This window comes from Pteronotus mesoamericanus, unplaced genomic scaffold (assembly GCF_021234165.1).
Source record: "Pteronotus mesoamericanus isolate MK-2021 breed Mesoamerican mustached bat unplaced genomic scaffold, CSHL_Meso_final contig_40, whole genome shotgun sequence".
Classification (NCBI taxonomy): Eukaryota; Metazoa; Chordata; class Mammalia; order Chiroptera; family Mormoopidae; genus Pteronotus; species Pteronotus mesoamericanus.
In genome coordinates, this window is record NW_026555150.1 from 4,121,237 (window position 1) to 4,136,051 (window position 14,815).

At 37.8% G+C, this 14,815-nt stretch overlaps 1 protein-coding gene across 1 annotated transcript in view; it reads right to left on the minus strand.

The window, feature by feature from the left end:
* TENM1 (teneurin transmembrane protein 1) overlaps nucleotides 1–14,815 on the minus strand; it is a 368,853-nt gene that overhangs the window by 165,107 nt on the left and 188,931 nt on the right. The window contains exons 9-10 of the mRNA XM_054576998.1: nucleotides 14,030–14,215; nucleotides 9,695–9,841 (exon numbers count right to left, since the gene is read on the minus strand). Coding sequence (XP_054432973.1) covers nucleotides 9,695–9,841; nucleotides 14,030–14,215 — 333 coding nt within the window. The remainder of the gene's footprint in view (nucleotides 1–9,694; nucleotides 9,842–14,029; nucleotides 14,216–14,815) is intronic.

The window sequence follows — 14,815 nt, forward strand, 5'->3', positions numbered from 1 at the left end:
CTCATTTCCATTCTACAAATAAAGGAGAGAAGACTAATGGTGGTTGCACAGTCGGAAGAAACACGGGAGTCACATCACACCCAGTGTTGACTACAAATCGCATTTCATCATCATCAGCTACCAGAGGTGGCCAACCTTTTGGCGTTTCTGGGCCGCACTAGAAGAAGAGTTGTCTTGGGTCACACATTAAATATATTGTGGTATGTAATCACACAAAAAATCTCACAATGTTTTAAGTAAATTTACGATTTTGTGTTGGGCCGTGGGTGGGACACTCTTGAGAGCAGGATTACTAGTACTGAGCTAGGCTCCAAGACTTCCAAGCGCCTGACTGACTAAGGTAGCTGTTTAAAACACATGAAGTGTTTGCACTCAAAGAACCAGACTATTCTCATTCTATCTAATCTTGACTGTGCCACTCACAATCTATAGAATCCTGGACAAATCAGTTCAACTCTTGGATTTTCTTGGAGATGAGTTTCCTCGCCTACAAAATGAGGATAATAAAAATCCCTACCCTAAAGAGTTGTTGTAAAGATCACATACTATAATAATCACAAAGAACTTAGGACAGTGTTCCGTATGTAGCTAGCACTCTTGATAAATGTTAGCTATTGCCATTAACCAAATTCTAGGCTGTGCAGACACAAGAGTCTAGGGATAGTGTCCTGGGGGCAGATGCCAACGGTCTGTAGTGGCAGCTTAAAATGTTCAGACTCACTCCTATTGAAGTTGTTTTATCACTGGCCAGAAGGCAATTAACTTTTGTGTAGCATATTCAGTTTGTTGGAATATATTCATTTTTTGAGCTCTGCTTGGATAGGCTGTCAGATAGGTAGGATCCTAAGTGGCTCTAAATAGACACTAATGCCACAGTAAATCTCTTTTCATTAAATTTTACAAATTCAGAATTTGTTATCATTTGGACAGGGGCTGGACTGAAACTTAACCTTTTCAGCATCTATAGAATAGAGAGTCTGCCGAGCAAATTAATAGTGAAAAAAGAAACTGAAGGGCTGCTTATTTCAATGACTCAGTTAAACAAAATCCTAGGCATTTTAGAAACCCACAAACAATGGGCTAATGATAAATCAGATAAATCATTCATAAATATGTACTACAGCAGGCCCACTACCCAGCACTCCAGTTCCCTTAGATGTTGCTGTTAAAAGCACTGAAGATAATATGACAATATTTCCTTTGGAAATGGCCTGTAGTTCATTTTTTTCATCTGTTCAGACTGACTGTCACCCTAGCATTTTAATGTATTAGTAAAAAGAAATGGGGAGAGGCTCAGGTACCCTCTGGATTTGACCTGCTCAAAACATTGTTATTGCTATAACTACATGCAACTTACTTTTTCTGTAAGGAAAGTCCATTGTTTATATGCCACTAATATTCATGTCCTCCTGGTCCCTACCTGCTATCAATAGCTTTCCACATCACTCACAGTAAAAGCCCCTGTCCCGACAATGATTTACTCCCTCACAGTCTAGTTTTCCACTGTCTCCCTCTTACCTCTCTTACCTCCTTTTAACCTGCTGCCTCCTTCCCACTATTACTATGCCTGGAATGTTCTCTCCAATAGCAACATGGCTCACCCCCACCTCCTTTAAGGCTTTACTCAAATGCCACCTTTTGGTGAGGCTTTCTCTGACCACCTTATTTAAAATGGTTGTCAGAGAGAGCCTCTCCCACACTCCTTTATCCCTTTTTCCCCTGCTTTAAAACATTTTCTTCATCACACTTACCATCTTCTACCATACTATTTTTTATTGGTTTATTGTCTGCCTCTCACAACTACAATGCAAGCTCTCTGAACTGTGGATTTAGGGGATTTTTTATTCATTGTTATTTCCTCAATGATAAGAACAGTGCCTGGCTCAAAGTAAGCATTCAGTAAATATTTATTGCATGAAAAAATGTACTCGTATGTCCTAAAAGTTCTATTTCTCTGATAAATAGAAAAAAAATTTGTAAATTTACCTAGAGCTAATAAATATCCAACTAATGCATCAAAATATGTTATCAATAGATTCTTCATTGATATCACACCTTTATTACCCACTTTAAATCGCTGTATTTCAATTATCTCATTTCTTTTCACCATTGACAAGTAGGCAGATGCCGGCTATCACTAGCCTTAGTTGATAGATAACGTGGCAGATCCAGTCAGAGTGGTTGACTGAGTTACAGGGTTTATACTTTCCAACTTCCACTTATATCTGGAATCACCTGGCAGTTTAGGCTCTTATAACTACGTGATGATCCTTTAATAAACGGAGGCTTGAAAATGAGAGGGTGTATGGTCAGAAGACAATACTTAGAAATATGCTTTCTGAGGCGGGGTCTGATGCCAAATCTTAAAAGCAAATGTGGAGAGTGTGTCTACTCCTTAAACACAGCAAATGTTATCAATTCACTGTTCCTTCTGTTTCATTTTCCTTTTTATTAAACACTGCAGCATGCTAGTAACATTCAAAACATGAGGCTTATTGATTCATGCGTTTATGTGTGTTCATAATTCACCCATGGTACTTATTTCCACATCTAGAAATACTACATCATAAAATAGGCTTGCAAATAGCTATTGTTCTTAATGAATGGTGACTTGTTACGAAGAATGATTCCTGGAACATCATTCTCTTTTAGGCAATTAACTTATTGATTTTACCAGTGAATATGAATATGGACCACTGGAAGGGTGCGTACAAGGGAAGCTTGGACACACATGTGACAACTACTTAAAAGAGCAGGGGGAAAAAGGCCGTTTGGATTAAACACTCTTATTCTGTATCTTTTTAATTTCCTTCACAATCTTTCCAGAGTATGGTTCCTCTGTAACTGGAATAAATAATATATAATCTTTGTTTGATAGATGAAGATCTTATAAAATTTACACTGCACTGTATAATCTGGTCAGTATCTACCTTTATATTCTCATCTCCTACCAATCTCTCCCTGACTCATTGTATTCCGGCCACAATGACTCGCTTTTCCTTTCTAGAAGAGGCTAGTACATTTCCACCTCAGGCCACTTGTACATGCTGTTTCCTTGGCCTAGAACATTTTTCCCTGATTCATGTGAGGTCTCCCTAATCACACAGACTTGGTTAGGTCCTCCTACATAAGTTAATAGCACTCTAAACATTGTGCAGTTGTACATATATAGTTATTTGTGTGGTTTCTTATTTAATATGTTTTCCTTCCTAGGCTATAAGCACCAAGAAGACAGAAACTTCTTTTTTTTAAATGCCACCTTTTTAAAAAAAGATTTTATTTATGTATTTTTTAGGGAGAGGGGATGGGAGGGAGAAAGAGAGGGAGAAACATCAATGTGTGGATGCCTCTCACACGCCCCCTGCTGGGGAACCTGGCCCACAACCCAGGCCTGTGCCCTGACTGGGGATCGAACCGGTGACCCTTTAGTTCACAGGCTGGCACACAATCCACTGAGCCACATCAGCTGGGGCCTCTCTCTCTCTCTCTCTCTCTCTCTCTCTTTTTTATATTCACCTGAGGACACTGTTTCATTGTTTTCAGAGAGAGAGGAAGTCAGTGTCGGGGGGGGGAAGGGGGGAGGGCGGAAAGAGATACCAGTTGGTGCCCTCTGGTACACACCCTGAGCATGAATCGAACCGGCAACCCTTAAATCTATGGGATGATGCTCCAACAAACAGCCACACTGGCCAGGGCCAGAAACTTTCCTTGCTTGTTATTTTCTCCTCAGTGCCAGATGTAATACTTGGCACAACATAGTAATGAATAAATGAAACACTGGGTACCCAACACTGTATATTTGCCTGAAAGGATCACTGCTAACCAACAGAACTTTCCCCGATGACAGGAAATGCTCTAGATCTGCACTGATACCGTGGTCACTAGCCTCATGTGATACTGAGCACTTGAGATGTGGCTAGTACAACTGAGAAACTGAATATTTAATGTTATTTAAGTTACATTTAAATAGTCACATGTGATTAATGGGTACCTATCAGATAGTGCCGATTGTGATATCTCCAGGTAGTTAGATATTGGATGGTCTATAAACTTAGCCAAAAAACACCAAGAAATTTGAAATTTTTAAGAAGTCCAGTTTATCAGTTTTTTCCTATTGTGGTTTTTCTCCTTGCTTTTATGTTTAACGTCCCTTCCCATTTTGAGATCTCTCACTGATATTTTCTTCTAATTGTGTATGAGTTTTCTTGTACCTTTAACTCATTAATCAGCTGGAGTATTTTTATTTATCTTATATTTTGGAATATGGTATGAATTGAAAATCTAAGGTTTTTTTCTTTAAATATTTGTCTCAGCACCATTTATTTCATGATGCTTCTATTCCTCACTAATTTTTGATGCTGGTTGCATAACATACTAAATTTATATTTGTGCTGGGGTGTGTTCCAGAGCTTTTATTCAGTTATACTAATTTGTTTACTCATATCAATACCACTTTGTTTTAATTATCATAGCTTTAAAATATTTTTTGTCTAAGGGGGCAGAAGCATAAAATGGAGAAAAAATAGCCTCTTCAACAAATGGTGTTGGGAGAGCTGGACGGCTACATGCAAAAAAATGAAACTCGACCACCAACTTACACCATACAATTCAAGATGGATAAAAGACTTAAATATTAAATATAAGTTGTGACACCATGAAAGTCCTAGAGGAGAACATTGGCAGGAAACTCTCAGACATCCCACGCAGCAATTTTTACACCGATATGTGCCCTAGATCAAGGGACATAAAGGAAAGAAAAAACAAATGGGGCCTCATCAAAATAAAAAGCTTCTGCACGGCTAAAGATAACATCAGCAAAATGGAAAGGGAACTAGCCATATGGGACAATATATTTGCCAAGGATACCTCGGACAAGGGTTTGATCTCCAAAATATATAAGGAACTTACATGGCTCCACTCCAGGAAGACAAACAATCCAAAGAAAAAATGGGGAAAGGACCTGAACAGACACTTCTCCAAGGAGGACATACACAGGGCCCAGAGACACATGAAAGGATGCTCAGCATCACCAGCAGCCAGCAGAGAGATGCAAGTCAAAACCACCATCAGGTACCACCTCACACCGGTCAGAATGGCCATCATAAACAGATCCACAAACAACAGGTGCTGGCGAGGCTGTGGAAAAAAGGGAACCCTAGTGCACTGCTGGTGGGAATGCAGACTGGAGCAGCCAGTGTGGAAAGCAGTGTGGAATTTCCTCAAAAAGCTGAAAATGGAGCAGCCTTTTGACTTGACAATTCCACTGCTGGGAATATACTTTAATAATCCTGAAATACCAATTCAAAAGAACCTAGGCACCCTTATGTTCATAGTAGCACAATTTACAATAGCCAAGTGCTATAAGCAACCTAAGTGCCCATCAGAAAATGAGTAGATCAAAAAACCACGGTACACTAACACAGTGGAATACTATGCAGCAGAAAGAAAGAACGAGCTCCTACCCTTCACGACAGCCTGGATGGAACTGGAAAGCATTATGCTAAGTGAAATAAGCCAGACAGTGAAAGACAAATATCCTATGATCCCACCTATATGTGGAACCTAATCAACAAAATAAACAGGCAAGCAAAATATAACCAGAGACATTGAAATAAAGAACAAACCGACAGTAACCAGAGGGCAGGATAACGGGAGGGGGTAGGGGAAGGGTCATCAAGGAGGATGTATGATGGACACATGGACAAAGCCAAAGCAGGGGAGGATCGAGGGTGGGAGGTGGGGATGGGTGGGGCAGAGGAGAGTAACGGGGGAAAATGGAAAAAATGTAAATATTCAAGTTTATTTGCTCCTCGTATAGATACATAATATAACCTTAACAGACATATACAAAAACTATTCTTTGTCTGATAGTCCCGGCTTGCTCTCATTAGTCTTTGTTTTAGCTATTCTGACCCAGTTAATATAATATGTAAACTTTTTTCCTCGTGTCAATTCATTTGTGCATGTAGTGTATGGTTACATGCATACCACATACATATCTTCCATACCCCAAATCAGGACACCTGATTAACACATGCAAATGTGGTCACCATAATGTTAAGTCATCTCCTCCAAGCACAGGGTTATGCACATCGTAGATAAATGAGGTCAAGACATTTGATTGATAGGTCTGTGATTTCTATAGTAATTAGTTTTTATATACACAATGCATAAGATTCCTTTCCTTATCTTGCATATTAATTTAAAAAAAATCCAAGGTTATTTGTCCTCTGTTCTGTTTTTACTCTTCAAGGAGCTATTAGGTAGCTCCTAAACCAGCTGTGTCACCCACATATTCAATGCAGCCCAATTAGTTACTAAGAGTCACAATGCATTGAATCAAAGTGTAACTAAAGTCAAAGCTGCAGGAAGTAGCAGCAATACTAATGAGTATTCAGAGCTGATTAGAATGCGAAAAACACAGCCATTCTTTAAGTATCAGCTATAATATGAAGTAATCAGGTAGCAGGTACTTGAAGCAACTGCTTAAAAGTGCTTTTTTTTTTTTTTTGATTAGAAAGATTTCTGAAGAACTACATTTAAAAAACCAGGACCACATTTTTCTAAAAGGCTCAATTAACACTTTCTGATTTAATTAAAACACACACACACACATATGCACAAACAAGTACGCAAATATTAATCATTAGTCATAGTCAACTAAATGAATCCAGCTACTCGGGATAGCTAGAAGCTGAAACTACCAAAATGAAGGACGTTTAAGGTATTCTTAGGGACAATATTTAAACAGTATAAAAATGGAGTTATTGTCCAAAATCTTAGTCATGGGGCTTTCAGAGGTTATTTAATCCACCTTCCCATCTCAAGATAAAATCGAATCTATATTTATAATCAATATCATCTTAACCCTACTAAAGGAGAAAATATGGTAACGGGAACTCTCAAGTAGCCACCCCTACGCCATACTCCCTAAAGAAACAATCATAAATATACACTGATGCTGGCAGTGGGTTTGCATAGAAACAGACTCATAGTTAGAAAGCAGGGGCAGGATGGCAGCTAAGAGGTCGGGGGAGGGGAAAGGGAAGGGATTGAGCAAAAAGGAAAAAGGACTCATGGACATGCGCAACAGTGTGGTGATTGTGGAGGGAGGGAGGGAACAGGAGGACTAAATGGTAATGGAAAAAATACAATAAAAAATAAAAGCTGTAAAAAAATAAAAATACAAATGCACTGAACCCTTATTGGGTCTTTGCTTCCCAATGAGATACACAATTTTAAAGACATATTCAGAGGTCAATACACATTCAGCAAAATCTTCTATACCATTTGTGTCTATGGATACTACCAATATTGAGAATTAATAATCCATTAATATTTAATTGATTCATTCATTAAACATTTCGGCTGTCTTGAGGTGACCTTGAGGCCATAAAAATGCTTGGTAATTAAATATTCAATTATTTTTTATCAAGCTGTACTTTATTAAGGCAGGAAACTTATTTTGGCTCAACCCTAATTGAGTCAGAAATTGTAATTGCATAGAGTGTTAATGTATTTTCTGAGCATAAACCTTTTAATCAATACATCAACTGAAAAGTCTCTATTACTACCCTCAAATCCTGTTTGGAATGAGGCAGGCCACCGCGGCTTGCACCCTGGCTCTATAATGTCCGTATTATATAATCTTGAGCAACTTATTTAACTTGTTTGCACCTCGGTTTCCTAATTCGTAAAGTAGTGTTAATAGTAGTTTTACCCCCACGGGGATTAAACGAAATAATTCACAAAAAAGACTCAGCATGGTACCATGTACAGAGTAAAACCTGAATACAAGCAAGCTAGTATCGTTAGTGATTATATTGAGCATATAACTATGGACTCTGGGTCATGCATAACACGCAACAAGAATATAATTACGGAACATACAGACAGAATATAATTAAGTGCTTGATTGTATAGTATGTGTGATAAGCACCAGGGGTGACTGGGGCGGTAGATGTCAGAGGTTTCATGAGAGATAGGGCTTGAGGTGGGACTTAAATGATAGACAGAGAATGATGAGTGTAGAGGAGAGGGCTCACCAGGTAAAGAGGCATATAATGATAAGGAAGTAAAGGAAGGAAAAGATAAGTCTTGGAGGACCATAAAAGTCAAGTAAATAATTGATTAGTGTAACATTTAATTGAAAATTTCACTCTGGCTTCCCAAACAAAAACTTCCATTTAGATAGGTAGTAAACAATCTTGTCAGAAAATGGTCTGTTATCCTAAGTTTATTGTATGTTTACGTGTGTGAGTGGAGGAGGGGGGGAGAGTGGTATAATTTATCATCTTTTGAATAGTTCACATGAATTAATTTTTCCCAAATCATACAGCCAGGAAGTACATAGCCTAGCTAGTATTTCAACCCAGAAAGTATAACTTCAAAGCCCTGTGCTCTTCCACAGAAAATTCATGAAGTCTTATAGCTTTTTAAGGTAACCTACTAGCCAGGACAAATAAAGAAGGAAACTCATACTCAATTTGGTGCTTGAATTATGATTACTACCTTACTGATTTAAACCCCATGTTTGCATTCAAACAACGGTATATAATTGTCTAAGCTGTATAGAAAACTGAGGAGTCAAATTTAATAATCGACTCCATTTTAAGCTAATATGCAAAAATTAGAAAGAAAGCTTTCTGTTATTTTTATGTCTCCTTGAGTAGAAAGTAATAGGAAAGTGAGAATTTATTGTTTGATGCTCATTTAGAGGTGATTTGAGCTGTTTTGATGTACGATTGTACAATGTATTAGGTGTTTTTGTTTGCTTGACTAAAACAGAAGTGGTTACCTTGAGGCCTTGGAGCCACATATGGCTTTTTATTTTATTTTTTAATCCTTACCTGACAATATGTTTATTGATTTAGAGACAGGAAGGGGGGTGAGGGAGAGAGAGAGAGGGAAATTGATGTGAGAAATATCGATCGGTTGCCTGCCATATGTGCCCTGACCGTGAATCGAACCCGCAACCTTTTGGTGCACAGGACAATGTTCCAACCAACTGAGCTACTTGGCCAGGACCACAAATGGCTTTTTGAAACATCATATGCAGCTCTTGAATTAAATATACAAACTCTACTGTGAATTGTGTTGATGTTGTGTCCTTTGAAAGATATAAAGTGTTACTAAAAGGTAGAGACACAAGAGGAAGCTCGAAATAACGAAGAACAAAGAAAACTATCTCACATTCCATATAGTGCAAGCTATCATAGCATCTGATATTTTGGACTCGGGTATGCAGATTTAATTTGGTATATAGTAAATGCCATAGGTATGGGAAGCAGTGCGGTTGTAGTAGTTATGAAAACAGACTCTAAAGTCATATATCCCTGAATTGGAATCTTGGTTCTGTTACTTTCTAGTTGTGTGACCTTGGAAATGTCATTTACCATCCCCATTCCAAGCATCAGTTTTTCCATCTATAAAAAGGGAAAATAGTACCTGTACCTCATAGTGTTTGTATGGGCATTAAATGAGATACAATGAGTGCAAAGAGTTTGGGGTATTGCTTGATCACAGTACCTTTTCAATAAATAGAGATTTAAAAAAAATAGTAAGACCTTATATTATATAACTCAATATTGTTTATACTAAGGATTCTTAATTTTCACTCTTGGCCAGACTTGTCATCGCTGTACTAGAGTCTGGGCTATTCCTTTCTTATACAAACATTTTATAAATGACTCACCTCCATCGTTGTCCAAGTTATCTCCACAAAGCATTTCCATGACAACATTGCAGCCTGTCCCACTCCAACCCACCTGACACACACAGTGCCAACCATTCTGATCCAGAGTACATCGCCCATTTCCAAAGCAGAGCCCCGGGCAGCCATCTGAAACGACAGCAGAGAGTAGCAATCACAGAGACATCAGAATGGGATTGACCAGCACTGCTGTATCTCCCTATAGGGAAGCATTGAATCATCTGGGCTCCATTCAGATGAGGTGTTGAATAAATGGAAGAGGCGCTTGCTTGCTTACCAAAACTTCCCAGGGAACTTGTTATCCCTTACTCTGCTGTGCTTTTCCTTGGAGAGCCAATTAAGCATTATTAATGCTAACCCCAATTCCCAACCTCCGGTTCAGATATGAGGAAAACCGTGAGGGGGACAAAAAATGTTTTCTGTTTCTTTTTGAAAAATGTATTTCCTCTTCTCAATAAAAATTGGATGGATAATATTTTATATAGTCATGGCCAATAAGTTGGGAAAAGGCAGCAGTTTCTATGAAGAGAAACATCCCCTAACTATTTCTAGTCTGTGTGAATTTTTTCCTTGGGATATGCGACATAGGACGTAGGTATGTGGCATACAGTTCAGACTTCACCATTAAGCATTTGCCCATATGATACCATAAAAATTGCTGCAGTTGCTTTACATGTATTCATTTTTTTCTCTGCAAGACTGATATTAATCTTAGGGCTAAAGATTGATTTTTTTACTTGTCTAGTATCTCTCTCAGAAACTAGTATCATATTATGCCTGTAGTAAGTATTCAACAAATAATTATGGAATTAATGCAGGCCATATTTAGACTTTCAGAATTCTAGAGAATAACTGTCTACATTTAGTCAAGAGAAAATTGCAATGCTCACTTAAATGCATTCTATCCATTGATACACCACAAACACTGGCAATGCTCTCTATGTAGACTTCACATTTCTCAGGGATGCTCTAGTCTTTCTACCAGTAGTTCAGAGTTAAGCTATTCCAAAGGGCAACTGTGCATGTACCAAGTCCTCAGTGGGCAGAGAACAGAGATAGTAATAAAGGCATAGGGCTTCTGGAAATTTCCCCAGTAGCAATACAGGACCAGATCTGGATTTTACTGGAGATAATCCAATCAATATTCTTTTCATTTTCTGTCTTTGTAAGAAAATGCCATAATATAAAGGGCAAAAGTTAGTTTTGTGTTTTTAAATCTGTAGATGCAACACAGTGTGCCTTCCAAATTGTTTTCCAAGCAACTATCAACAGACCAGAGGAAGAAAAAAATCTTTAAAATGACATGACAGATGACTGTTAAAAAATATGAAAAGATTATATATATAGTTGTTCCTTGGTGTCTGTGGACAACTGGTTCCAGGATCCCCAGGAGTACCAAAAGCCAAGGATGCTCAAGTCCCTTATATAAAATGGCATGATATTTGCATATGACCTATGCACATCCTCCTATGTACTTTAAATCATCTCTAGATTACTTATAATACCTAATACAATGTAAATGCTATGTAAATGTTGTTATACTGTATTGTTTAGTAATCAACCTTCTGGAATTTTTGTTTCCTAATACAAGGTGTGGCAAAAGTAGGTTTACAGTTGTGAGCACATGAAACACAGAGTTTATTCTTGTATTATTACTTATTAATTATTTATTATTTTCCATATGAACAACTGTAAACCTATTTTGCCCTGCTCTGTATTTTTGATTGGCAGTTGGTAGAATCTGTGGATGTGAAAGCCACAGATATGGAGGACCAACTGCTGTGTGTGTGTATACACACATTGTCACCTACTGCTTAATAACAGGGATGCATTCTGTGAAATGTGTCATTGGGCAATGTTGTTGTTTTGAGAACATTATTGAGTATACTCACACAAACTTAGATGGTATAGCCTACTACTGTAATTATATATGTTATAGTTTTATATGGCTTGCAGTGCAGGTTTGTTTAAGTGAGTAATATATGTGCTATGACATTATGACGGCCATGATGTCACTAGGTGACAGGAATGTCTTGGCTGCATTAAAATCTTTGGGGACCACTGTTGTATATTTGGTCTGTCATTGAGTGAAACATCATAATGAGGCACAAGACTGTGTGCATATATATATAATTCCTCAAGAAGTGGTATAGGATGAATATATATATGTTTAACAAAGGAATGTGTCTAGTTCCATCATCATGGATATACAAAGGATAAGAGAATTCAGGAATAATTTGGAATGTATTCAACCTTCTGAGGCCAAAGCAGTAAAAGGCACCAGGATATCTGGAAAAACCCTTATTGTCTTTAGCAAAGGCAGATCCCTGGAGGGATGGATGATGGAGGACTTATAGAGGGATAATTCTTCTAGTCTGGTAAAGATGCTATACATGGACTTGGACCTATATTGTTACATTAAAGAAAGATTCAACTGTCCGCCTAAACCTACTTAATTTAATAATTACCTGCATGTGTTACACACACACACACCTCAAAGACTAGGAAAACTAGTTCTTAAAACTGCTTATCCATCCATTACACACTATGGCAAAAATGAGTCCTGGATGTTGTTAAAACAAATTACTTTGTAGCCTGACTACTACAGCATGAACTTGACAATATTACATTTAGAACTGCCAAAAGTGAAAGGAAAAAAAAAAAAAGCAATCACCAACCCTTCCTTTCCCACATGCACATTTTCTCTCTAAGATATTTTTTGTTTTAAAACTAGTGAGAAAAATCTTACCTCGGACAGCATCTAAGTAGTGAGCTAAAAAGGGGGGAAAAGAGTGATTAAATGAATTTCTGGGAGACCAAAGCTATACAACATGTACTAATGGTTTACCATCTGTTGCCTGGAAGGAGAACAACAAACTGAACTGCTGAATGCCTGCGGCTCAAAAGTTGGTACACTGGCCTGTGTAGTTTGGGAATCATATTTTCTGTTGGAAAGATATTAATGGCTTTTCTGCAAGGAACTCTATTAGGCTTCCTAAAAACGTGTCATATTTCATTAAAAGTATAAGAACTGCATTTTTACATTTCAGTAATAACTTTCGTGAAAGAGACTAGCTAGAACTTCTTTTTAGCACTATCTTTCGAAGGAAGTTCTGGAGTAACCACCTTTAGTGATCATCACAATATTTAAATCCTCTTATGTGAAGGCAATAAACTTACTGTAGTGCAGGAATGTAATTACTTAAGCTGCATCTGAATCTCACCCCTCACCACCTTTTTAATGAATCTGAAATATTTTCCACAGTCACAGAACAAGACTTACTGTACCTTGAGCAGAGTAGCAATGCAGTTTATTAAGATTATGTTATATATATTATCTATACTATACATTATTTTGGCAGGTTCCAACTATTATAACAAAATACTTTCAACTAAAATTGGAAGCTGTAGTACAGTCTAGTGGGGGCAAAAAGCCCACAAACAATGAATTGGGTATCCAGACCGCCATGCTTGCCTTTGCTGTGCATGAATTTTCTGTGTGCTTATGGAATGACACTGGAAGACTCTGTGACCCACTTTTCTTAGCTATATATGAAGGAAAACTTTGTGGCAAATATGTGCATGTGTCAAGGACTTTGATAGTTTTATCCAGAAGAAGAAAGTATTTTAAAACTGAAAGCTTCACTATTATTAGTGTTTTTTTATCGTGTGAAGACCACGTGACATTATTACATACGCTTTCTCACACCCACAGACTGTTCTCAGAGGCAGCATGCTGAAAATTAGTGAAATTGGTGAAAAGGGATAATAGAAGGTGGATGCCTCAGTACAAACTCTCTATGCTGCCCAATAAACAATTCAACACAGATGTTTTATTGATGGTAGGTCAGGAGTGTCTTCCTCATATACATTAAAGACAGCATCTAATGATATCAAATGGGCCCTGTTAAAGTAGTCTTCTTTAATGAAATTACCCCTAAGTGCTTTCAACTGAAACAACCTATACTTTTCAAAAGGAAAAGTGGGCAGCGAACGTTACCTTCACAACAAAGGCACTTCTCTTATTAACTAATGACACTTTATCCCAATGTATCATCTTTCATTTGAGTAACTCAGAGTACTTGAAAGCAGAAAATAAAAGGTATACTGAATTAACTAGAAAGGAAATGACACAAGAAATAAGATATTATCAACAAAATAGGAAACCTCCCAGTTAATGAAACTTTCAAACCTTGGCTAACCCTCCTCCTTCTTGCCTTCACCTTCAAATTCTATGACAAGCCTGGTGATTGACCCACTAGGCTGCTTTCCTCCAGTTAATCCAGTTTACTTTGTTGAAAGTATGGTGGCACTTACCAATTGTGCAGTGGTCGCCCTCCCATCCAGGGCTACACTCACATTTTCCGTCTTTGCACTGACCATGCTCAGCACAGTGAGAATGACAAGAGCGTTCTTCACATGTTGGTCCTACCCAGCCTTCTTCGCATTGACAGATTCCCCTTGAGCAGACTCCATGGCTACCACACTCCATGGTACAGAGCTCTGTGGGAATTCAAAGAACATACACTCACATATTTTATTAAAACTAGGATCTGCTATGTCCAAAGACATTAGAATTACCAAAATATCACAAAGACCTCTAGCACTTGAGTGAATGTACAAGGAATTTCATTAAAAAAAGATTAAGTCTTTAAGCATAAAATAAACGCTAAGTCAAACTGATTTTGAGAAGTTCATAAAGTGATAACTGCATTCAAGGCTTAGAAATGAAGTTAATGCCAAAAAAAAAAAAATCACATGGGTTTCACCAAAAATTCTTTAGGATCACAAACAATGTTGGGGGCCAAACACACACACAATAAAATAGTGCCCCGACTTCATTCAGGAGACAGGTTCTACAATTGAAAAGATAACTTTCTAATTAATTTTATCGTATACAAAAGGTGAAGCTGCCAATGATGATAATCAACTGTTTTCCTTGATCCTACTAACCATATTTGCATTTAAATCGAGCATTTAAAGTGACTACTAGTTGGTTAAAATACATAGTCTTCTTATCTCAAAATGTCACCCAATATTTAGTTTATATCATCAAAGGATATGCTGGCTCTGCTGAGGTTCTCCCCTCTGTTCCCTTGACTT